Below are 27,337 nucleotides of genomic sequence, written 5' to 3' on the forward strand. Positions count from 1 at the left end.
AGAAATTATACAGCACCATGTTATTGTCTGCTTTGGGCTGTGTGTGTGTGACTGTACCAGACACAAATGCGCGTGTGACTACATACATGATGTAGGAATGTGGTGCAGCTTCTGTGTGTGTGTGTGTGTGTGTGTGTGTGTGTGTGTGTGTGTGTGTGTGTGTGTGTGTGTGTGTGTGTGTGTGTGTGTGTGTGTGTGTGTGTGTGTGTGTGTGTGTGTGTGTGTACATTTGTGAGTATCAGTCCTGGCCCAGAGCAGATCAGCCCACAACCCTCTAGCTTCACATATGAGTCACACTGGCACAGCTGAGCAGAATATTTAACACACACACACACACACACGTGCACATGCGTGAACATGGGGCATGCACAAAATGGTGGCGTCAGAATAACACTTTTTCCCGTCTGTTGCACTGACTTACATTAGCTCTCAGATCCACAGAGAGGACAGCAGCTCATGTGATGCAAATTTCACATCAAAGATCACAAGGACGAGCTCTAATTTACGAGCGTATTGTATCTTGGTGGCTTGACTTCAGACGAAATCCCAGAAAATGGGTGAAAGGGAAAGATGAAATACTGAGGAAACGGACAGATGAGCTGAAAGGAGGAAAAAAAACATAAAGAAGACTGACTTAATCAAAAACGGTCGCCTCAAATCCAGGCCCGCACTTCATTCCATTCCTTACCCAACCCCCCTTTCTTCAACCCCCCCCCACTGCTCCAGGAGATCAGCCGTGCTCGCAGCGAGCACAGCGAGGCGAAGCTGTGTCATTGTGAGAAGGACGAGATATCACAGCGCGCCGTCCCCACCGAGTGGCTCCAGCCAGCAAGCTGTGCTCTGCAGCATCATGCTTGTTAGAGAGGGAAGCGGAACGTGCAGCTACATATCTATCAGCACACAGGCTAATAATAGACATCCAACTGTCAGGGAGGAAGGGATAGAGAGGGATCAAAGAATGCCTTTTTTTACAATGAAGTCGTTTTTTTATACGCAGAGCCTCTGTATCAGTAAGTACATGGCTGGTGACTTACTGGATCTTAAACGTGCCTAAAAGCACTTCAAATCAAGCTTTTGATCCCAACTCCAAATCCACATCATGTAGCCCAGAGCAAGCAATTCAATAGCTTCAGTTGATTCAGGCGCTGTTCCTACTACCAAATCTCCTATTATGTGATCTGCCATATTCAATACAGGACAGTCTGTCTGAGTTTATGTTGAGTTCATGTCGATAAACATCAGCTATTGATCCTGTCTGTGTCCTGCTGATTGTTCAAATTGACTCCACTTTGTTGTGATACATGCTCGCTTATGCACAATTCAATGAGCGAACACAGACACATGATTGTGTCGCTTTATTTGCTACACACTCCACAAAACGCTCCTTATAATGTTGTATAAATGTGGGCTGTGATCACAAATGGACACTAATCCTATCTCCTGTCTGTCCACAGTCACTGGAGAGCACTCGTCGTATGCTGCAGCTGGTGGAAGAGGTAAGACAAACACTTTGCATTACGGATCAGTGTCGGTGTAAAGGTTTCATTTATAGTTCCTCAATATAACCTGAGACAAAATATGACACAGCATGAATAGGAAGTGATCGGACTGATTCACTATCTAATCCAAAAACTGCAGAAGAAAGAATCTACTGTGCCGAGTCCAGAGTGTATAATAAGAGAATTCAAATTTGAAGAGGAACAATTTGAGCAATCTATTAAATATGTTTGAATATTAAATCTGTGACATGTAAAATGTTCATTTCAGCAGTTCGGTAAGGGAGGAGTGACTCCAACACAAAGAGCAGCATATGTTAACATTTTGTGTCTAGTGAGTCCATTATTGAGAAGTAATTACACGTTAATAGATTATTTACAAAGTGCAAATTACAATACATTTCTTTATTCATGGCTTCATTGTAAATGTGGATGAGCCAGCATTCCCAAGACACTTTCACACAAGGTCCACATTATTCTCCATGTTCAACAAAGAACACTACAACACTTTGAACACATGAAGCAAACAAGAGGAGGACAACTGTGTGTTGTCTTACAGGAGCAGAGCTGACTGTGTCCTGGTACACGGAGGAGTTACAATCTCTCTGTTGTCTCCACATACATGGGTAAAGACTCGTAAATCTGTAACCAGTAGTTAAAAACACAAGTTAGCTGGTCTCCATGGCAGAAGAATGTAATGTTTTGGTAAGGATGAGACCTTAATTCATATTTTAACAAACTAACAAAATAAAGATTAATGTGAATTTGCATCCCCACGCTCAAGTTAATTAATTTTTTTCTTTACACAACTTTACCTATGGGTACCCAACCTGCTGCAGGACTCTACACTTACCGGCACAACTCAGTTATGTGTTACTGTGTTAAAAAACAAAGTCTAAATGAGTTATGTACAAGAGTATGTTTTGGCTGGTTGCAGTTTCCTGGTTACCTGTTTGCTTTGTGTTAGGCTGACCGTCTCCTGACTCCAGTTTCATATATAATGCATAGAGATGAGTCCTGTTTACTTTTTTATTTATCTCTCAGCTGAGCGAACCAATAGCTGAATGGTTATAGCTCACACGTCACATTATTAATAAAAAATGTGGGAACTTGAATCAAGTCTCTTTCTCAATCCACAATAGCATTTGCTTACAAAGAAAACCTTTTGTAGTTGATGCTGACAAACTACTTCAAGGTCCTGTGATCAAGTGCCAGTCACATCAATGATTTCTGACACTGGGTCCAAATTTGCGTTCGCTCTAAGACAAGCATCATTGTTCTGTTTTAATTGCTTTAATCCATTATTCCTGAAGAGCAGGACTGAGCGAACCATGACTCAACTGAGTGATGGAGTGAATAGCATGTATTACAGGAAATGAAGTAATGTCAGAGAGTTAGACGGAGGATACACACCCATATTTTTATTCGCGCCAATAAATAACACTGTAATAAACAGAGGGTGAAAGATGAGGAGAAAGAGAATCGAAAGGCTCCGAGAGTGGCACGGCAACAGGGGGAGTGAGGGAAGGAGGCAGTAAAATGAAGAGTGGAGGATACAGGAAGAGAAAAGGCTTGTGCAGCTGGGGGCGGGGGATCTTGACAATCTCCTGGCGCACATCTCAAGGTCATATTGATCATCAGTTGACATATCTCGCTCCATATGACTCTACTGCGGGGGGGGTAGTGAAGGCGAGAGACAGGGGAGGAGCAGGGGGAGAATGTTTACTGCTCCTTCAGTTTGATAGATGGTCAGAAAAACGGAGGAAGGACAGACGGGGATTGAAAGATGTACAGAATACAAATTCCTCCTGATTGTATGGAAATAAATGCAGAATGACTGGCTTCACTATCAATTCTCTCTGGATGTGTTAATACCATCACCACACAAATAGCTGAGGGGAATCTGGAAGACCCCACCTCGTAGAGCACATTCAGTCACGTCCATGATATCATGCGGGATATAAGCTTCTGAGACGTGTGGTGATATGATGGTTTGCTGAAAAAAGCTCGTAAAAATGTGCTTTTTATTTAGAATTCTTGACTCAAAAAAGTATTTGCAGCCCGATGTATTAATCCGGCTCCTGGATTTGCATGAGTAGGCTTCACGGTCCTGTTTGGGATCATGGGTGTATCCCGAGGGACACATTTCAAATCCTTTGGAATTTCTCTGGGAAAGAGGCTTTCCATATTGCCAGAATAATTGCTCCCTTCTTGCCTCTCTAACATCAATGTGTAGCTTTCCTTCCAAACTGCTGAGCAGGCAGGGGGATGTGTGTGTAATGGTGTGTGCGCGTGTAGCACTGACACAACATAATCTTATTTATGGCTATCAAGCCGAGCCAGGTGCCACATCTTAGTGCAGTGGTGCTGAGTTTCTAAGAAGCACAGGGAAAGAAGAGTTTTACATTTAGTGTCACTATCGTCCTCCTCATACTTGCGTTCTTTTTACCAGCATTGAAACCTGCAGCCGACCCGGCCTATAAGTGACTAATAGCTTCACTATTGAATCCGCATGCAGGCTCCTCATGCCAGAATTCAAATGAAACTCTTAAAGCTGAAGAGAAAAAGACAACCTCCATTTTCCTCCATTGGAGGACTAAATACTCTTACAGTTTACAGGCAATACTCAAGCACGGTCCAAAGGTCCAACAGCTGCTGACATCTCAGACGGATGGGGTGTTGGGAGCCTGTGTTATAAATTGTGTAATTACGTAAATTTAATCGCACGGTCGTCGCTTTAATAATAACTCTCCTTTGTTAATCTCTTGGGGGTGTTTCCTGGTAAGGTGTAATAGAGAAATGACCTTTGCTCCTTCTAATCAATACAAGCTTATATGCTGATGTTGGGGGAGCAAAAATATGTGTTTGTCCAGAAGGACGGGAACATCAACAAGGACCACAGAGCATCAGGATGTGTGATTAGACGCTGTTAGGCCTTGAGCGATTCTCAAAAAGGATTTAAAAGAAATCAAATGTTTTCCAAAAAACTGTGGGTTTTCACCACTGATTCCCTCGGCTGCTTTGGCCTCATTACTGACCTCTCTGTCATTTTGTTTCCCCTCCCTCCCTGCGCCCCTCCTTCACACCTGCCTGTCCTTGGGGAGTAGAGCAAAGATGCCGGCATCAGGACTTTGGTTATGTTGGACGAGCAGGGAGGTAAGTCTGCAAGAGGAGGGATGGCGAGTTTAGTTACAACACATAGGTATTAATAATGAGCTATTCACATTAAATAAAGCTGGTATAATGATTATATATGTAGAATTAAATGCTATTCACATTCTAGCAGAACCACAAGTGACACTATTATATATAAATAGAAATGTTGCTGTTAAGTTAATGGTATCAAACATGAATGAATGAATGAATTTGCTTCATATGCAGTTGCTTAATTGTTTTCATTTAAATGCATTGCCAAACTAATTCATTTTTTCCTGATTTTTATTAATTTAAAGTAACAATTTCTGATTTGGGTTCTAACACATTTAATTAGTCAAGGGGACCAGTTTAACTTTGGGTAAATTTTCTTTCTTTCAGCTTCCTTTAACCGTTGTTTCCTTTGGCTAACTTTTTTTTTTGTCCTTTTTTGATTTGCCTAACTGCGTTTGATTTGCCAGCAGCTTGTTTACTGTCATTACCAAACAAAAGACAGCGAATAGAAAATATTGAAAGTGCCAAAACACGAACAGATCCAGTGAGGAATATTTAATGCAAGCCACTGCAGTGCCAAAACCCGACAGCTCAACAGCAAGAAAAATGATTTCTCTTGCGTAATCCAGTTGGGTTAACATGTTTGTCCCTGTGGCAGCTAGTGGCAGGGTGTTGATCGGCTGTTCTGAGATCTGTTGGTGCTGTAACCTTCTCCGAAATCGCTGAGGAAAATTGTTTCCGACGTGAAAGCGATTAAATTGGACATTTTATATTTTACCACAGCATTAACAGTGAATGAGTCTTAACAGGCTCCATTTTATGGCACAGGCCACTTGATGAATAATTACAATTTGGCGAGCAGGTTTTAAACAGGCCAGAGAAAAGCTGAACGGACCCTGCCACACTGCTGACACTCTGATCTAAAAATACCAGAGGTGGATTTAAAAGAAACGATCGATTTAGCTGGTAAAGACAAAAATATTCACTTCTCTGTCAGTTCATACCACTTTGTACAATCCCTGGTTACATGCAGTTTGTTAATGAGCAAACAAACCCAGAACCCACTTTGACTTATATGTTTTATAATGTGTAACATCAAGCAGTTAATATTAATACTATTAAAGTTGGTACTGAAAATATATCTTGAGCTTCGATTGTCTCTGAGGGGGAATTCACCAATCCTGTAGAAGGGAACCATAATTGTACCAACATGGTTGTTCACTCAGGGGGATGAGAGCTCTGCCCTCCTCTGACCATCCCTTTATCCCCTCATCCTTATTCTTTGTCCCCCGCGCTATTCTTCACCCACAGGATCACTACTCAGAAACCAATTGAAATGGCTCACTACACACCCAGGAGGCTAAAAGCCTGAGCTGACCTCTGACCCTGTGTTATTGACTTTAGTGCAGGCAGAAATGTCTGTAGCTGTGTAGCACTTGATGCTGGAAACAGTTATTGACGAGTGTGAAGGTTTACTTCAGGTGAAATCAAGTGTAAACCTACAGCCGCTGACCATGTAATAATGAGTGCAGCATGCCGAGTGCCATTAGCCCACTTCACTCATCGTGGATCCTTTCTTAGTTGAATATATTTACATAAAATGCATGCCAATCGGGGATTCTACAAATCTGAAAAAGTCAATGAACTAGTTTCTCAATCCATATTTAACTGTGCCTCACCCTTTCACACTCTGCCTGCACCGTATTTCCTTTAATCGGGATGTAAATCCCCTGTGCTGTGGAGCCGTCACCAACCCACCATCCACCACACCAGCCTGACGAAGGCCCCGACGCTCATAAACCAGAATTCAGTCATACTTAAAATCCGTTCCATCTCCTTGACCATATGCAAAACCAGCCAAAGCAACACGGGCAGTTTGTAGTTACACACACCACTTTTATTCTCTTGATTGTGGCAGCAACATTAGACAATGCAAATCACCAAAACTGATATCTGAGAATCTTAAGCAGCCAATAAAGTGTCCCATAATGATGAGACAGTCCAGCACCAGGCCTTGATCCACAGCAGCGAGGGCTCAGTCAGAATAAAAGCAGAAGTAACATTACTCGACAATGTAAAGCTGTTCGTATATTGTCATTGTTTTCACATAAGCTGGCAAGGGCACGTTATTTTTTAGTTGGATGTCCTCACAGCAAAAAAAAAAAGGAACAAGTTTAACTCAGCATCCTAATCATGACAATTTGATTGTAGATCAGGAGACAGTGAAAAAAATCAACCGGAGAAAAAACAGACCTGTCAGGTAATGCACGGCGCAAGTAAACAGCTCCCAAGGGAGTTTTCTTTGCTTTGGTCTGACGGAATTTTAAAATATACATATTGGTTGAATATAGAGCACAGTTGCCAGTTTTTTGGACTGCACATTGACACAGGAATAGGGACCAGGAACAGTAAGGCATTTGAAGAAAATTCCCTTATTTCCTTTTTTGCCAAGCAGGTATATTAAATATGATGCTTGAGCCATTAGGCAAATAGCAAACTTAGCATAAAGACTGGAGAAACGTCCATCTTTGTTCTGTAAATATTAAATGATACAGTGTTATGTTCACCCTACTCCCACTCCATGAGCTGGCACTAGAAGGCAGATTGTATTACCTTCGGATAATGGCAGATGTAGGATTTTTCCAAACAGGAAACCGCAAACTTCAGGGACCAATTAGATTTTAGTTGGGGCCAGTGGCCCCCTGGCCTGCCCCTGGATGTGCCCCTGCCTTTGAAGAGGTTGGCTCTAGCCAGGCTAGCTCTTCCCTCCTGTTTGTAGTTTTATGCTAAGCTAAGCTATCTGGCAGCTGGCTCTTGCTTCCTATTTAGCGTAGGCTACAGAAATGAGTGCTACTCACATGTTTATGTTACTGTCCAGCTAGGAAGCAAATTCTGATCTTTCAAAAAATGCAAAACTATTCCTTAAAGTTAATATTTAAAGATTTTAACTTTCAACCACTTAAACTGAGAAATTATATTCACTGTCATTATTTCATTTGTTGTGCTATATATTACATTGTCTGGCCTAAAACAAAATCAGTGAATGCACAAAATTTTATTTTATGCCACCAAATCAACGCATTCAGTAGAAACACAGATCAGTCTTCTCTCTTACCCTGACACACACCAGGGTACAAACACACACACACGACTCAATTACTGCTCATAATAACTCATATTTCTGTCAATCAGTCAATGAAATTCATTCCACTACTGTCATCCCTTTGTCCTGACCAGAGCAACTCGATCGTGTTGAAGATGGCATGAACCATATCAACCAAGACATGAAGGAAGCCGAGAAAAATTTAAAAGATTTAGGGAAATGCTGTGGGCTTTTCATATGTCCATGTCACAAGTAGGTACTGACAACGTGCCTCAAGGTTCTTTACATATGTGGTGGCGTCCAGTTTTCCTCTTTTTTTTGGTTTTACTTTCTTTTGTCACAGTGAGTGTCTGAAGTTGTTGTCTTATCTCCTTTGTCTTCTCTTTATCTCTCTCTTCCTCTCCTCTTCCTCCCTCTCTTTTCTCGTGCTTCGTTCTGTGGGGGATAAATGACTTGTGTTTAATCAGAGCAACTGGAGCGCATCGAGGAGGGAATGGACCAAATCAATAAGGACATGAAGGATGCAGAAAAGAATTTGAACGATCTAGGGAAATTCTGTGGTCTTTGCTCCTGTCCATGTAACAAGTAGGTGCTGCTTGCCTGCCTGCCTGCCTGCCATTCAAAAGAATAAGACTCAATATCTAAGAAATTGAAAAATAACAGAGGTAGAAGTGACATCACGGTGGCCATTAGCCAATAGTCCGCTCTGCTCCAGCTCCAAATAGACACTGACTCCCGCCCTTTTACAGCTGTACGAGGTGGACATAGGGGGATATGATACACTTTCTCTCTCTCACACACACACACACACACACACACACACACACACATGCATAGCATACCTAAAGTCGAACTGAAATTCGAATTTTTAACTTTCCATGTCAGGACAAGCACGATGACACTGAATGTACATTATTTTCTGTTTCTCAAAACAAGCTAGGCTTCAGGCTGAATGTTTCCCATTGCCGTGGTTATCAAACATCGAAGGACTTACTTTGCTAGAAGACAGGCTGTTAACTTTATAGTGCACTAAAAACATAGTAACAATGATACAGCACATTTTCTTCTGTGCTTCTTAACAAGCCTGGAAGAGATGATGAGTTTTTCAGTGTGATTGTGACATCGGACATGACAACCTGCATGTCTCATTCTTTTATGGGTCCAGTTTCTTTCTTATCAAACTCAAACTTTTAAAATAAACTTTCTTTTGTTTTGATGGTTACAAATTTGACCAAAAAACTATATAAAGCCAAAAAGACGTAGGTACTAAGCAAAGAATATTTTAAATTTCAGTTCGACTTAAATGCAACTGCACAGTACATGCAGAAACACACACTGTAGATATCTGGTGGCACACGCAGTAGCCTTGGGTTCTTACAGAGACTCTCCACTGGATTGGCCTTCTGAGATACAGTATCCCATAGTTCATAGCTCCACAACTGGCAACCATGCCGTAGTCCATCCAGTCAGAGCCATCGCTACCTGATTGGCCTCTGAGAAGTAAAGTCGATGCTTCCAAATCACACACACACTCGACCCAAACTTGTATATTTCTTTCTCGCTCCCTCTGTGCCATGTGCAAATAGACTGGCGAGACCCAAATCCTATAAACCCAAGCTCAAAAAGTCCAGTCCTCCACATAAGCTCTCCTCCACTCAGCAAAGGCCATGGTTCATCAAGAAGTGCCTCTCTTAACACCCTTCTACCAAGTGCCCTTCTCCAAGTGCCCTATTCTCTAAGCTCCCACTTCTCCAAACGCCTTTATAATGGGAGTCATATACATGCAGGTGGAGTCATTGTAGAAGTCCCTCTTGTAACATTTGATTCCTCCTGAAGAGTTTTTTAGTATGAATGCAAAGTGATGGGACAATGGGTACTTCTACAACGACATCACTTCAGCTGTTGGCCTTCCCAACAGATTAGATTCTTCTAAAAGAGCAGGGCTGCGGCTCCCGAGGCATCTCGGCACTCAGATCATTTTATGTCCTGACCCTGTCTGGTAATTCAGTGATCTTTGTTCCAAAATGTCTTTGGTCAGCCTGGTCCAGGACTGTTTGACACTTCTCCTCATCTGCATGATCTCTACCACCGCTTTAACATCCAGTAGATCCTCACCCTTCTCGCAGGAAATGAGACCTTTCTCTTAACCACCCTCTCCCCCTACCACCATCTCTGAACCACCGAGCGCCAATGACATGGAATGACTGGCGAGCATGACCCTTTGAATGCTCATGCATGCATGACGATGCAACTCATAACAGCAATGCTACACGTGGAGATGCTAAGATCCTGATGCTAATATTAACAATGGAATGATGTTGATGATGTTGATGATGAACAAATGTTTTATTTACCACGAGCTGCACAAAAGCCTTGTCTTATTTTGAAAAGGTCGGAATACCCGAGGAGAAATCATGTTGATAAAAGAAGAAAAGTGATTGAGTTTAAACAGATATATTTAGCAAAGGTTTTAGTGTCTAAAATGGCCAAAATATTAAAGCAAACAAAATAGTCAATTGTGGCCCTTGCATGAGAAAGAACAAAAGGAAGAGAGAAGAGAAAACTGTGTGAAAACAATGACACATCAAAAGGAAAAGAGAAAAAACAGGAGCGATCCGCGTTGTTCCTCGGAGCTGGAAACTGGGTTAGAGCACATGCGCAGTGGGACATTTTCGGGTCAGCTAGTCATGTTTGTTCTGTAAAATGGGTACATCATGTAACTGCGCATGTGGCATGCGCGTGGTACCCCCGTCTGAACACGGCTCCGCATGGTGACAGCCCACCGCCGCCTTGTTTTCCCCCCTCTGGTTCTGCTGCAGTTTGTCTGCAGTGCCGTCTCTCCTGCAGAGTGCTGTGCTATAACTTCATCCTGCACTGGTTGTTCAGCTTCGCTGTTTGCTGAGCTCCCTCTCCTGCAGGGAACTCGCTTACATGTAGGTCAGCGTTTCAGATAGAGGCGTGACAGCCTGCTGGGAAGTCAACTCAAACTGGATGCACACATTGAATAATGCTGGAGTTGATAAAAGAGACCTATTTCCTCACGCCTCTCAGAAAGTGAGACTTTATTCCATCATGCATGCTGGTATATTTCTTTAATCCCTGCAGCGTGCAGGCTGTCTATCAGAATTAGCTGACTGTTCGGTTTTTCGTGCTTAATGCCTTCTGATTGGGGCTGTCTGCGGGCCACTGAGTGGATTTTGATTGGTAGATAGCTCAACACACAGGTCACTCAGGGAATGGATTAGGTAGAATGAGTTTTACGACGGGATCTGCAGTACTCGTAGCATCTAATCAGATCATCTCAGTTCAATCGCAGCAAAAGTGATTAGGGAAGTGCATTATATCCATTCTGAGACTGTAGGGAAGCAAACTGCCAAGGAGAACAAACTGGATATCAAATGAACGGAAAGTGAGAGGAGGGGAAATGAAACGATCACAGGTTCGCTATTACAGAAAGATAAAAATTAAAAACAAGGAAGGTAGAAAGAGAAAGGACTCAGGCAAGGGTAGCATGTGTGTTTACCACAGTGTGTCAGCAGGGACAGGGAGCTCAGCGAAGCCTTGCCTCAGTCCATTTCTATTAATAAAAGCAGTGTAGGAGGCTGAGCCATCGCCATCCCTGATACAGCTTGAATACATCCCAACAGCACTCCAAGGTTAAACCAAACTCAACAAGTGACACTGCAGAAGAAATGACAGAATCTTATTAAATAAAAACATTTATAGATATGTGATTGTCCTGCCTCAGAAAGTGCCTTAAAATTCTGGAGATAGCGACTGAAGAAATAAAAATGTATCTCTAACGGTTAAATCTTCCTCTCTGTCCCAACCCTGTGCCAAAACAGATGCAGAATCTGATTGTTAACAAAGCCACGCAGCCGAGCTGTGGTGGCGTATTGTGTTAGCGCAGCTGTATTTGTCCACTTTTTCTGCTCTTGAAACAGAAGCAGATTGAAGCTTCGGCTCACACGGCTCTGCCTCGCTGCTGCCTGCCATCGCAGCTTGTCCAGTGGCCCAAACCTGGAAGAAAAACAGTGACGTGTAAAAACAGCAGAACGAGGACAGGATGTAGGGGGTGGGGACACAGGTCACTGGATGTAGGAACAGTTAATAATGGTGTTACTCTCTGTTGACTCCCTCCAGTTCCTTGTTTTATTTTGTTCCCTTAAGTCGTTTCGCAGTTTGTTCTCCACATTAATCGTCGTCCCCCCCAACAATGTGACAGTCCTGTACACTCTATGTTGTGTGTCTGCCAAAAGCTCATCTCTTCTCTGTTTTCTGTCACACTGGGACATTTAACTGTGGGAGTGGGGCCGGGGCTTATCATTGTAACATTACAGAAGTGACGGTGGGGGGGGGTGATGGTTACAAATTCTTTTTTTTTTAAACAATAGGATCCTAAATGGTGCAGCTACTGAAATGCATGCTTAGATTATAGAGAACACATAGATGTGACATGGCATACCAGGCTTGCCTGATTCTGAGCAGTATGTTATATATAAAAAAATATAACATCACACACATAATTATTGTGTAACTACAGAATGAGCCTGTATCAAACCCAATGTACCAACCAGTCCATGCCTGCTATGCTTTGCTTGACTTAGTCTAGTCCCCACCATATATTTCTGTGCTGAATGCATGAAATCAAATAACACCTCTGTGTCAGCTGATCAATCCCGCTACATACTGACATGCTGCTGCATTACCTCAAATCCAAGGCTTTCTCTGTAGATATTCGACTAATGGGAAGCCAGCCTGGTTATTGAGGTAAAATGATGCTCAGTCCAACAGTTGAGTAACTGTCCCTCCTCGTCCTCCCTATCGCTGCCGGTGGCCAGGATGAAGAGTGGAGCCAGCAAGGCCTGGGGGAACAACCAGGACGGGGTTGTGGCCAGCCAGCCCGCCCGCGTGGTGGACGAGCGTGAACAGATGGCCATCAGCGGAGGCTTCATCCGCAGGTAGGACTGACGATTTAAGTGGATACTTCAAAACACACAAAACTGGACCAATAAGACAGGAGGAGGTAAATGTTAAGGCAGAACAACTCCCAATAAAATCACGACTTTCAACCAAACAACCACACTTTTTACTTGTATTACACAAACAGTACACAACACATTTACCAGTGAGCTTTATTATTATTTATCATGGGGCGAACAGCATGAAAACAACTGTATATCCTAATATCTTCTGTAATGCAAGAGCAGTTTCCTCAAGTGTACACATTACATTCCAAGGCTCAGATTACATGATCATATCACATGACTAGCCAGGGTGTACATCACGAGTCTACAGGGAATACACAGCGTTATCAGGATTTACTTTGCGTCGTAGTGTTCTTGCTCATTTGTTTACTGAACCTGCGACAATATAGTCCTGCTACAGTGAGACAGTGTGGGACCTGAATTATTTATAATGATAAACTGTAAACTTGTTGTCCCTCTGACTCCGCCTCTTTTCTCTATTAATTGCCTCTATGTGGATTTAAGGGTCATTGTAATAGCAGCACACTGTGTGACTCACAGAGTATATGCATATTTTACCACATGTATAATTAGTATGATCATTAGGGATAAAAGATATTGGCAGGTATACCATTACATATTCCCTTTAGATGTTTTCAGATTTTTGAGAAGGTTATAATCACAGAGATATAGCACAGGATTTCTATGTCTGATGTTTTCATATGAGCATGAGTGGACTCAAAGTCCCTCAGTGTTGTATTATTTTGAATGTGGACTCACAAATATTTATACTGAGGGATGTTTGGAATTGTCCCGAGTCCATGATTGGAAAGACTTAGACAAAGTTAATACATCATAGTAAACCAATGACATTATACCATCAACTTAGCACCTTATAAAACTCCACAAGGTCGTGACGGACAGTATGTGCTGGTTAGTCATGTGACGTGGCTGCTGACTCCTGAGCCATCAAATGTGTCCTCTGTCTAAAGTCTGACAAGAACAAGTTAATAAATAAATTCATGGAGTCATTAAACCTAAACGAATTTAATTATCAAACTGTATTTTTCATGACTCACATAGTGACATCATCAGGTGTAATTTCATTTCATCCAATACTTTGACTTAGGACCAAATACCTGAACATTAATGACATTGGATTAAGTGCCAATTACCAAATGTCAGCATGCTACAATGTTAAACTAAGATGGTAGACATGTTTAACATCACACCCACTCTATATCAACATGTTAGCATGTTAGCACCAACAGTTTTGCCTCCTGTTTGATGAGGTGTATGGAAGTTCAATACCACATCACTGCAGTGGCTATTTAAACTGATATAAATGCATTTTAAATGAAGCACTACCTACAAGCTACAGCTCAGAACTATTTTTTGCCAAAGGACTGTGAGCATAAGAAACGATGGGTAGGTGTGTTGCATTGACTAAACGGCCTCTGCAGGTCAGAGCAGCCTGTGCACATGAGTACAGGACACAGGAGAAAGCTGCAGTTAAGTGGAAATGAGGAGGTGAAGAGATTAATTCATTCTGCTCGTCTTATTTCTCCATCACCGATTCCTCTCAGCACACGTGTCACTGTGGTGAGATGTGGATTGTTTAATTTGCTTCAACAGACATTTTCAACAAGCTCAGCTACAGCTGCAGTTCAGCTAACTACTATTTAATGTTTTGGCTAACCAAAAACATTGTACATATTATCCCAAATACCATCAGTCTTTGATATACATACATTTTTGTCAATTTGATATCATATTTTACATTATCTATTCAGACACTAGTCGTGGCAGATCAGTGAAGTAATGAATCTATGAGATTGATTCTTATCTCAGTCTACATCCTCTCCACTATAAACATAATAGTGTTTGAGGCTCATATGGCTGTAAATTGATCAGTACTGGGTATCATTGTAAATACTGTGGTGTCACTGCAGTCCAAAACAAGTTGTGGTGTTTCCCATTCCTGATTCTTACAATTTAAGCCTTTATCAGTTATTTCAAATCGTAAATTGACTTATTGAACACAATGCTTGTTGTAAAAATCCATGTTAAAGTAAGTATTATGAGAGAACTCAGCAGAAAAACACAACGTAAACTGCTGTGCAGAGGGATCTCCTTCTGTCCAGATGCCTGGTCTGAGGTCAGGCCCCGCTCCTCCGAGGATCAGAGGCGAAATATGGATGAAATATGGATGAGAAAGTCACAGAGGAAGCAGCCGGCACCTTTCTGAACCTGGTCAATGTATGAATATGTGGCCTGTGTGTGTGACCTGGTGTTTATGCCGACATAACCTCTAACCGTGACTGTGTTTGTTTAGGGTAACAGAAGATGCCCGGGAAAATGAGATGGACGAGAACCTCGAGCAGGTGGGCGGCATCATCGGTAACCTGCGCCACATGGCCCTGGACATGGGCAACGAGATCGACACCCAGAACCGCCAGATCGACAGGATCATGGAGAAGGTACACCCACGACCAGATCAAGATTTAACTGCTCTTTTTATATTTATTGTACAGTGCATACATATAAACATAGCATAGATTAATTTAGTCTTATTGCATTTTGTAAAGATGGATGTCACATACAGAATAATTTCCCCTGACTTCAGTAATTTACCTGTAATTACTTGTTGTATTTGATATTAGTTTCCTTTTCATCATGTGGCTTTAGGACAAAGGTTTTTGAGCAACATTATTTAACCTTGACTTATCAAAGAATTTAATACTTGATACAACACAGAGACAAGTGTACGTCACTGATTCCCCTGATCCTTCCTTCTTCATCCTGTCTCAGGATTTAAATCTACTGATATTACAGTCATAAGATGGAAAGATTTTAAAATTAGCATTCACCACCATTATTATGATAACCCATTTCAAATAATTAGCTTTTCTAATAGTTAGCCCATTGGAATCAGTTCCCTCCACAATCATACAGAGAGCAGCAGGATACAGTAATTTAAACACCTTCCTGTTGTCAAAGGCATTGTTAATTAAAATCAGCAGCACTCAGGTTTCAAACATAATATTACATTTTGAAAAATCTAAACCTCTGCTCTAACGTGTAATTATTAATGTGTTAATCCTGAAGTGTTTCTCAGTGTCTCTGTTGACATAGATAAATGTTAGACTCCCTTCTCGGATATGCAACCTATTGTAAGCAAGTAGACATGAAAAGGTGACTGCCGAGTCACAAGCTTAGTGATCATAGATACACATTTTATTATCAGAACTGCAGAATCTTTAGTGCATTAGTTCAACAAAGCCAATTTGCAGCCACCAGCTAGATCCCTTTATTATTTATTTATAGCCCTGTCGTATGTTACGTATCTTTAGCATTTACATAGAGTGTATTTGTCTTTATCTTGGTTTCTTGGCCAGGTCTTTTGAAAAGCTTTTTCATAAGCAGTGATGAAGAAAAATATTCTGCACCGATTTCTAATCACTGTTCACAGTGGTGAATAATAGAATTAACTCTGTGAGCCTGAGTTGTCCTTACTTGAATATATGAGTTTATTACAATAGAAACATGTCAGTATTAAACCAAATGGGAGGGAACTGATTCCAGCCTCGATCACTATAAGTCATGTCATGATGCCCATTATCCTCATGAGCGTTCAGAGTCTCAATGTTCATACATCTAATCTTTCCAGCAGAGGCCTTCAGACTTCTCAGGTCAAACAGGGGTTTTAAAAAGTTTGTCTAGACATGAAAAATCCTATCTAATATGATTTGGATCAAACTGACATTCTTGTCTTCTCTCTTTCTCTGCTTCACCCAGGCTGACTCCAACAAGACCAGGATTGACGAGGCCAACCAGCGTGCCACAAAGATGCTGGGCAGTGGCTAAACGCCCTGAGCCCGCAGCGTGATGGTCCCCGGCGTCCCGCGCCGCACATCGACAGGCGCTGACTTGCTTTCATCTTGGTATTGACCTTCTAGGTTTGCACACATGCACATATCACCTCCCTTCCCCATTGTAAATGTTGTTCTGTGTCGTCTGTCGAGCTTTTTCAAGATGATTGTCCTCGTAAAAAGATGATTTCTTATACTCCGTATATCATTCTTTCCAAAGGTTGTATATAGTGCTGACTTGATGGCTCTCTAGCTCACCTGTGAAGTTTTTATTCTCTTTATCAAAATATATATATATATATCATATATATCATATATAATATATATATATAAGTACACTGCTCTGGATGACAAGTATATTATAGGAATGCTATACAAGCTGTTTGTTTTTATTCTTTTTCCTTTTCAGTATCTCAGTATCGTCCTAGTAAAACTGTGTCATTCCATTTAGGCTACTGTCATGCTCCTTATTTTGGTGTTGTCACGAGAAAAAAAGGGAGACGACCGATGGGAAAGCCCGAGTAAAAACTTGCTCAGTGACGGTACAGATGAAAGGCATTGCAAAGAGCACTTACAATCAAAAGGCAGTCGATGGTAAATTTTCCTTCATCGCAATCATACTGTTCATACTGAGTTACTGTTTAGACAATGTGCAACTAGACTCTCTGTAGCTGTATTAGACCTTGCATTCCAAGTGATGTGAATTGTGCGTTCTCTGCATGACAAATGGTAGATTTTAGTCTTATAAATAAAACTCGTCTGAAAAATATATATAAAAAAAAGATAACATGGCAGTAGCAAATTGACAAAACCGCATGCTCAGTATTAGGACACAGTTGATCGTTCCATACTCCTGCAAGTTTGCAATAGTGCCACTCTTTCTGTCTCGATATATTTACCGACTGTGACCATCTTGTTGTACAATAATGCAAAAGGGATCAAAAAAGTGAGTTAAAGATGAAAAATACGAGGACTTGGGGTTGTATTGCAAAAAATGACCTGTTTTCTAAATGATTATGCAGTTCAGTGATGAAGATGTTGATTATGTGCTGAAAGAGAAGGACTGGTTGTGTACTGTAACATAGGTTTTGGATGCTCTGAAAAAAAATAAACGTTTGCAATGTAAAGCAAAGACGCATATTTCTGAGAGACCTTACTTTTATAAGAAGACTGTATCTGTAAGTTTATTCTCCCCCGTGTGGTTTGTTATTGGTAAAAAACTGATAATGTTGAGTTACAATGATAACTATACTCTGAAACAAAAAATACATACAAAAGGGTTTTTTGTTGCTTCTGTACTTTAGAGCTATGCACACCAAATCGCCAAAATGTTGAGTAGTTAGAGTAAGGTGATTAAATACCTAAACCTGAATGACACAATAGGTTAAACTGTGAGATTGATGTCCTCAACGCATGTAATATTAAAGACTCCCTCTCTGTATCCTGTCAGTGTGTGAAGTGGTGGACATTTTGTAGCTAGCTGAATTGATTAAAAGTAATAAACCCTAGTCACACCCGTGTCTGTCTTTATTGCTCCTCTGAGTCCAGAGGCTTTTGTCTCGTTCTGTAAATCCCAGGGTGATTTTTACAGAATATACCTTTATATCAGTTTATACATGGAGATAATCACGGATGTGGCAGACAGTCCACCTTAAGTCCAGGAATGTCACCAAAATGGTTAATACACTGACAGTCATGAAGGTAGAAGCTTCTGATACGTTATATAACCAGGATAAATAATTAGGATTTAACATCTTTATCATCTGAAATGTGGAGAATCCAAATAACATGAGGTCATTTTGAAAACAAAATACAAGTTAGACATGCTGCTTAAATGCCATGGCCTTTGTTTGAAGTCTGAAGTATCTCTCTTTTCTATTAAATATTCTATATAACATCCATTGAGACATTTTTAACTAAATACAGAAAATCTCATAAACTAACTTGAACTCACTTAAGCAAAAAGTTATCCTCACTACTTCAACTTACTAGAAATTATTAATCTATATTTGTTTTTTTAAAGGTATTGCATTTCTTTTTCTTGCTTGTTATTGTGATTAACTGTACAGACATGAAAGTGGCGTCAATCTTCTCATCTAACTCCAGAATAGCATATTTGCCCAAATGTCAGTTCTTGTCGAATCTTGGGCAGTAAAGGTAGCTAAAACCGCCCAGACAGAGCTCTGTGGTTGATGTACTAACTTCAGTAGAAACAAGGAAGTGAAAGGAAAAAAACTAAAGGTTAATATTTTCCTTCCATTGCTGGAGACAGCTCTTGGTGAGTAAACAAAGTATTAATGCTGAACTTGCAGTACAATTCTGTGTAGCATTACCAAAAACATATAACCTCTGCAATGACAAAGACGGAGACACACAAACGTTACAAACAGAAAATCGATATGTTCAACAAAATCAACACGTTATTTCTGTTTGGAGCGTATATGTGTGTGTGCACCAAACTTCATGTCAATCCAGTCAGTTCACTTCAAGATCTGTTGGTCATAGACAACAACAACACACATGTGAACACAGATGGACAGAAGGACTGAAGAATGGAGGGAGGAACATCTGCTCACTGCCGGAGGTAAAAATAGTTTCTCTGAAAATAAGAGAAAGCATAAAAACTATAAATCAACATTCTCCTCTTGGTCTCTATTTTGCTTTTAAGAGTATGGACTATAGAATAGAGGTGCATTTCACCTAAATAGATTATATATAACACTAAATATATAACTTATAATAAGTACCCACATAAGTAAGTATGGGTCTTTGTAAATCACTTGGTAAATGTTCATTTTCTACTCCAGTGGAGCCTTCTTTAGTCAAAAATGATTAATTCATTGCAGGAAGCAAACTTTAGATTAAGTTGCCAATTTCTTACGTATCCCCGACAGAAACTGTGTGCTAGGAAACAAGGATCTAGTCCATATTGACTGTAGAGACTGAATACGATGTTAAATATACACTGAATCAAACACTTGGTGGTTGATCATCATCTGGACTCTTTAATAATAATAATGATAATAACTTACATTTTTATAGCACCTTTCAAGGGACCCAAGGACACTTTACACATTTAAAGATTCAGCACTTTTGTTTGCTTTTAACAGTTTGTTTAAAATGATGAGTTTAGCAACAGAGATTTGTAAAACAGTTCGATAATTTTTTTATTTTAGAGCAGGTCTTAGTATCTGTTAGTTATTATTACTCATTTCATGTGGTGACTCCTCCATCTTATCAGCTCGATTATCCATTCTCCTCAATCCAGCCAATCAGCATCCAGGTTTACTCCTGAGTTGGAACAAGCTCGTCCACGTCTCCGTCGACCTCCAGCCTCTTCTCCATGGAGATGAGCAGTTTGACCCCGTCTACCACCTGCTGGCTCAGTTCCACCTCGCACAGGTCAAAGGTCACCACGTTGCTCACAAGAGGGGAATGCTGAAAGGAATGTGTAAATATCTATAACATTGTCTAGGAAAGAAGGACCTAGTCCATATTCACTATAGTTACTGGATATAATAGGAAATATACACATTTGATTTTACAGTATTGTGTATTGTGTAAAGCTTGAAATACAGCGTGTTTGGAACTCACCAAACCAAACTTACACACGGAACTAAGAATGAATAAAAGAGTAGGAGACCCCATGCTTGATAACATCGTAAGTTTATAGCAGGAAAGAGGAATGATGGCTCTGTTTTTTTATAGTCGACATTCTCAATGCAGTGCAGTGAATGATACAAAGTTACAGGGATATAAAAACTTTTATTTTGATTGCTGTGCGATGTGACACAGTACAAGGCCCCACTGATAAAAACACAATAACTATGAATCAAACAACCCAATTGTTTATTTTTTTTCATTTACTACGGTGAAATCAAAGCGTAGTAATGTTGCTCCAGCCTCGTTTTGAATGCAGACTCACTCCTGCGGATTGGGGCAACAATTTCTGTCAGTGAAACTCAACGCTTTGGCTCAGAAAGGCTCCTCAGCTGCAGGTGAGCTGTGAGGGTGGGGAGACGGGGAGCAGGGGTGGAGCCATATTACCAAATCTATAGATCCGTCACGAAATGAGGAAAGAAGGTATAGAGTTACATTTAAGCCATTTTAAGGCTGTAAAAAAATTCCATGATAAACCTTTTGAATATGTAATTTTGAGGAATAAACCAGAGTTTTAGGAGGTGTAACAAGTCACTGGAGTGGGACTTTAATATATCTGTTGGGTGAGTAAACACACTCAGCCAAATTCTATTTTGACAATGTCACGCTTTCTCCTTGTAGATGACCCTTAGGTTTTTACTTTGGCGTGGAAGTGTAAGGGCCATGGCCACAACCTCAGCTTTCCCTGTGTTTCCCCTTGTGTCTGTCTCTTCCTCTTTGTGTCTCTCTGTCTGAGTGGCAGACTCATCAGTTCCCGGTCCTGCCTCCTCGTTACCTGGTTACCCCTCTCCCCCTCTCCCCCTCCTCGCAGCACACCTGCTTCCCATCTACATCCACCCTACAGAGTATTTAAACCCCGGCCTTGCATCCACTCGTCACCAGATTGTCTGCTCGCTCGGTAGTTAGAGTCTGCCGCTTGAATTGTGTGTTCAAGTTTTCAGTTTGCTTCTGTCTTTTTTTCCTTGTGTTTTGCCGGATCACTGCCAACTCAAACTGGAGTTTCCCTCCGCACATCCCTCCTCATCCACCATCGTCACCACACCTGCCACCTCCCTCCCCACCTTACCCACTTAAAAATTGCTCCTGTGTTTGGTGTGTTGCACTTGGGTCCAGCCCTGACTGACCAGTTGAGACTCGTTATCCAAAGTGGAATAAGATGGGGCTGGGGAATTGGGCTCTTCATTCAACACACATTAAATATTTATACCAGCAAATCCCTTTTCCCAACCCCTACCTCATAACTCAGTCTCATAACCTCTGAAAATATAAACCAACCATATTCATACAACAAATGTTGTTGATAATCATGATATCCACAGAAATGGCCAAACGTATACATAAAGTACAATATATGTGTGTGAAGTAACCCAAATACACATTTATATAAAAAAAATATATGAATAATATTCTAGACAGACTAGTTACAATTGGGGGGTCATATATGTTGTATATGTTTTTGTGTTATATCATCATATTAGGGGCCAGGGGCCACTACTTTTCCTACATTGTGACATTGCCTTGTGAAAATAACTAATAAATAATTGATCATATAAAAATGAAATGTTGAACATTCAACTGCTTAAAAGATGCCCCCATTGCCAGGGGCTGTGTTAACTTAACCTTAATATTTTCTTATGGTATTGTCTTGTGTTGTGCTGTATTGATTTTCTTGGAGTTTGTACTGACCAACCTCAGCAGGCGTTTTGTTGACAGAGGTCACGTTTATTTACGGTCTGCAGTTTTCCACTCCTGCCATTACTTTTATGTCCTGCAGGTGGCGCATGTTGACGTCTAGACCTGCCAATTTCAGAACATCTCTTGTGGAGAATTTTCAGCCTATGAAATAAGAATCACTGAGCCAGTCATCGACTTACATACCATTCCTTTGTGCTGCTTGGTTTGTGAGATGAAACTTAGCTAATGAAGCAATTATTACATGAAGAATGGAGGGAAAACACCAGAACATGCTGTCATCAATCAAGACAATACAAATGGGGAAGGTCTCTTTTAAGGGAACTGTCATGTTATTAAAAGTCCTAAATATTACAGTACGTTGGGACAGTTTCAAAACCTTCCTCTTTAGGCCAAATCCTTTAGTTTCAGATCAAACTGCACAGTTAAGGAGGCCAAGAGATGAGAAATCTCCTTAGCAAAGAAAGTGAAAACAAATGGTGCAACACTGCTCAATCGCCAAAGGACTCTCTCTCTCTCTCTCTCTCTCTCTCTCTCTCTCTCTCTCTCCTTCTCTCTGTGCCTGAGGTTCATCCATTATTCAGCAGGATAACCAAATACCCTTGAAGGATACCAGAGGACAGTACTAGAACATAATGGATTGTTCTGGTTTCTGGAGAAATTGTGCCTCATCGTCTCACATTAGTCTTTGCTTTGTTGGTTAGTTTGTTTGATTTATCCATGGACCTACTCACTCCTCGGTCTTTCAAGGTGCAGAGCCCTGAATGCACAGAGGTGAAATGAGACAGGTGCTTGACCTTAAAGTGCTGACACATGAGGGTTAGGGAGGCAGGTTGATGCAGCACTTTTGACTGATGCAACACTGTGCATCATGAGGGGTAAACAGTTTCATCACAGAGCTGCAGCAAGAGCACACAGTTCTTTCAAATGATATAGATTTCCTTACATTCAACGATTTTAGGTCTTTATTGTCATCATACTCGGGTACGGTGAAATTGTAAGAGGCTTCTCACGCCAAGATATATATTTATAGGTGTAAAAATATATAGAAATATAGAGTGAAAACAACAAAAGTAGCAGCATCAGCAAATGACTATGTGCAGAAGGTAGAGTAACAGTATTAATAGTGCAAAAATTGCATTCAGAAATAGTGCAAAACAAGTTTGTGTGTTAATCACAGTCTTTGATGTGTGTGAATGTTAGTCACAGTTCTTGGTGTGTGTGGTACGTGCACTACGCAGTCACTGAAAGTGTTTGTGACAGTCTTTGGAGCGGGGGGGTGGGATGAAGGTCACAGCTCTGGGATAAAAACTGGTCCTTAGTCTGTTGCTGGAGGATCTTAATGTCCTGAACAGTTCAAACATGTAGTGTCCAGGGTGTGTGTGGTCCCTGAAAACACTGCTGGCCTTCTTCTTCAGTCCAGTTTAGATTATACGTCCAGGGTCGGGAGCTCCATTACAATAATGCACCAAGGAGGTTATGTTTTCGTCTGCATTTAGTGTAGCAAAACTACTCAACTGATTTCCATGTGGCGGGGGGGGGGGCACAACCCGTAAAAGGACCCATTAAATTTTGGTGCAGATCCAGACCAGAATCCCGAATTTTTTTGTTTTCACTTTTCTTCAACATGGTGAGATTAGACAACATGGTGAGATTTCAATAATCATGGATCTTGATGGAAAAAATGTTTAGGGGACTGATATTTATTAGTGTGTGCAATTTGTATATATATATACATATATATTGTGTGCCATCAAACAGGTGAATCTGCAGTGAATGTATACATTTGCTGTGTGGCTGTTCCTTCCTGGACATGAGTTCAGGTTGATTAAAACGTAAGGTTGCAGTGTAAGTGTGAAAACATGCTCATACTGTATTTGTCTGCAGGCAAACCCCTGAGCTCCAGCAGAACCCTCACTGTCTACAACCCGGCTTTCTAAGGCCTCATTTGTCATCCTGCTCTCCTCTCACACTCCTCGGATTCTCTCAGACTCTCCACCCCCCTCCCTCCTCTCAGAGACGGCTCAAGCACCATCTCTTCTCTTTTTTCCTTTTTTTTTTTAATCAGCATGTTTCCTCTACTCATCTTTCCTGTCTTCTCTCTGCTCTGAGCAGTGTCTGCAGCCTCCTGACACTGTCTGGGATTCAGATTCATATGAGTCAGCAAATAACGTCTGCAGGAACACACACACACACACACACACACACACACACACACACACACACACACACACACACAAATGAAATGAACAGACATGGAACAGACATGGAACAGACATGCACATGTGATCTCAAATCAAAATGAACAATGCTTGTCCACAGACACACTGCACACAGACACTGGACCACCACACTTTGAATAAGTGGCTGTATGATATGAAATAAATGGCTTATTGTGTTGGTGAAGAGAGGCTGAAGGCTTCACTTAGTGAAACAGTGAGTTAATGTTGTCTTCTATGAACCGCACTCTTGAATTAGACAGATAATATAACAGTTTTATAGATTAATATCTTGAGTGAGTCTTTCTTAAAGAAAATTTAAGTTATTTTGTTCCACTTTTCTGACCCTTTTTTTCACCACTAGTCTCACTTGTTTGCTTATCCTTATTAGGACTTTGCTTTGACCTCTGTTTATTGTGAAAAGCCTAAACCCCAAACTTAGACATGACCAATTCAGGCCTAACCCTAACCTTAACCTAACTTTTCACAAGTTACAACATTAACCAGAACCTCAGAAAAGATGTTTTGTCTCATTAGGATCAGGCCTTGGTCCCCGTGAGGTCTAATGGTCCTGTCAAGGTCAGTGTTTGTGCTGGAAAAGGTCCTAATGAGGGAACAAAAACGAGTACACCCACACACACAAACATGTTTGTTGCAGACAATGGCTTTGCAGGGAATCGTGACAGAATGGAAATTAGTTCCATATCGTTCTAATCAAACAAAGCTGTGGAAATGGAAATTTCATTGACAGTTGCAGTTGCCCCATAAGATCTTCCAACGTGGAGACAGTCTACTGGACTGATTCCGAAAAGTATTTGAAAGTACCACTCATTTACACAGTTATAAACATCGGGCCAGGTTGAAAAATACTGGAATTCGCATTTAAAGGTATTGGAACTAGACCATGAAACACACAGGGCTTCGAGATTTGGTGTAAATGCCATCAGAGGCTGTTTTAGGCCCTTACTGTTTAGTCTTTAATCTGTACATGTTAGCAAACAAATGTATAGTTAATCATATGACCACAGATAGTTGAATAGATAACAGGCGGTTTTAAATGGCCCTAATATGTGATTTAATTTTCATATTTTGAAGAGCACAGTAAAGCGTTTGTTCCCTCCTCTTTAAATGTACATTTCACACAACATCTCACTAGAGGGAAGCAGGAAAAGAGGCCAGAGAGAAACAAAGCGAGTCTGAGAACAAAGCAGAAACATGATGAGAGATTCAGAGAGAGAGAAAACACACTGAAGCAGAGGAAGAGTCAGAGCAGCTCATCCCACTACACTGCAGCCTGAGTGTGAAAAGAGATATGTCTTCAAACACACATGAGGAGTGTGACACACTCTCATCAGACCCAAACAAAAGTGTGTTTACCAAGGGGAGAAGCTGATATTATATATAACATGTCAGAGTCTGAGGGAAGAGCAGAACAACGTGTTACTGTACTGAACTAAATCTGACTCATCTTTTAGATCTTTATTTGATTTATCTCCCTCTGTTGTTCTCATCATTTATAATACATGAAATATTTATATGATGAAGTTAAAAGCAAATACAAAATACTGCCTTATGTAAATGTAACAAACTGCATGTAATACAACAGTAAAATGCTGCTCATAAATTTGTCCCTAATGATAATCATATGAAAACATTTTTAGTATAAAAGTATAAAACTCCCAGTAGTACTTTTATTTTTCTTTCTTAAAGTGGAAATAATTCTTACATTTATACTAATTACTATATTTATAATATATATACTCGAGTATCTAATTATATGCAGGGCTTTTATTTATTTTATTTTTATATTTAACAGATCAATATTGCTACTTTAACTAAAACGCAAATCAATCCAAATATTTAGCACTATTTATGTACTTAGCCAGTTTAGAATAAAACAGCAGCAACGCTAGTTGTTAAACTGGTAAAGCTTTTTAGTGTTAAAGAATGTTTTCTATATTGTAAATGTATACAAAGCATGTGATGTTCATATATAGTTTTATTTGTCATACATTTCCCCCTTTAACATGTGAAATCCTTTTAGAAACAGTGGTTATGTCAAGTTTTTCAAAGATCGTTTCTGGAATTAGAAACAGGAACGTTTCTTCCAATCTTTTACATTTTATGACAAACTTATTTTGATAGACATGTGTATTGTCTTTACTATACAACCATTAAGGTGTGGAGGGTTAAGAGGTGGTCTGATGCTTGATATTCTGAATTATTATTGTACTTTTACTGTGAACCTGACCAAACATGCTTGGCTTTAATTGAGAAATTAGAATTGCAGAGTGAGGGCCGATCAGTGCTGAGACAGATAGATCCAAGAGGAGGAGGAGGAGGAGGAGGAGGAGGAGGAGGAGAGAGTGGCGAGGAGCTGGCTGAGGTGAGGGACCTGACATGAATCTCTGCACAGCCACAATGGCGGACCGGAGACGTGCATGGCCGAGCGAGAGGGGTGGGGCCGCTCCATGTTACGCAATGGGAAAACCACTGCAATCTCTCCCCCCTCGCTCTCATTCTTGAACAGAAAAACACCCCCCCACTCATCATCCCTCCAACATCATCACACTGCACTTAGAGGCTGTTTAACATACACACCGGCCCAGTGACATCTCCAGTCAGCAGACACTGTTTTCACTGCACACACAGAGCTACAAACCTGCTGTGTGTGTGTGTGTGTGTCTGTGTGTGTGTGTCTGTGTGTACTGTATATTTGTGCTGCTATTGTGAGAGAGCTGTTTTATTGGAGTGGTGCTGACAGCAGGGGGGGGGCAGGCACATGAGACCGAGAGAGGACTCTCAATGACTCCCATCCAGGAGAAAAGAGAAAAGCTGCCAGCTCCCTTTGACCTTCACCTCCTCTCCACACATCTGAGGTGTCTGCTTCCTCACAACAACCTTCTCGTGGCCGTGTCCCAGTTTCACCAGCTTTTTAAATGGCGTCTGCTTGACTAAGGCCAGGCACCGTGCTCTGTGTCCTCAAAGGCACGAAATGACCTCTGCTGTCGTGCACTGCTGTGCGGGGTAAATATTTGTCAGGGCTGGAGAGCAGAGCAAACACTGGCACCTGGTGGTAGGAGAACATGATGGGTTTCTAGAAGCCTCAGTGGTTTTATTCAGTTTGAATATGTCTGAATATTGTGTTGAATCTGATTCTACATGTGTGAGGATACAGGAG

At 40.9% G+C, this 27,337-nt stretch overlaps 1 protein-coding gene across 1 annotated transcript in view; it reads left to right on the top strand.

Moving 5' to 3' along the window:
• Nucleotides 1-18,093, top strand: part of snap25a (synaptosome associated protein 25a) — a 34,368-nt gene extending 16,275 nt beyond the window's left edge. Inside the window, exons 3-8 of the mRNA XM_035144710.2 lie at nt 1,455-1,496; nt 4,604-4,652; nt 8,214-8,331; nt 12,588-12,707; nt 15,049-15,193; nt 16,512-18,093. Of these exons, the coding sequence (XP_035000601.1) occupies nt 1,455-1,496; nt 4,604-4,652; nt 8,214-8,331; nt 12,588-12,707; nt 15,049-15,193; nt 16,512-16,580 (543 nt within the window). The 3' untranslated portion in view covers nt 16,581-18,093. The remainder of the gene's footprint in view (nt 1-1,454; nt 1,497-4,603; nt 4,653-8,213; nt 8,332-12,587; nt 12,708-15,048; nt 15,194-16,511) is intronic.
• Nucleotides 18,094-27,337: the final 9,244 nt, after the last annotated feature.

This window comes from Hippoglossus stenolepis, chromosome 20 (genome assembly GCF_022539355.2).
Source record: "Hippoglossus stenolepis isolate QCI-W04-F060 chromosome 20, HSTE1.2, whole genome shotgun sequence".
Taxonomy (NCBI): domain Eukaryota; kingdom Metazoa; phylum Chordata; class Actinopteri; order Pleuronectiformes; family Pleuronectidae; genus Hippoglossus; species Hippoglossus stenolepis.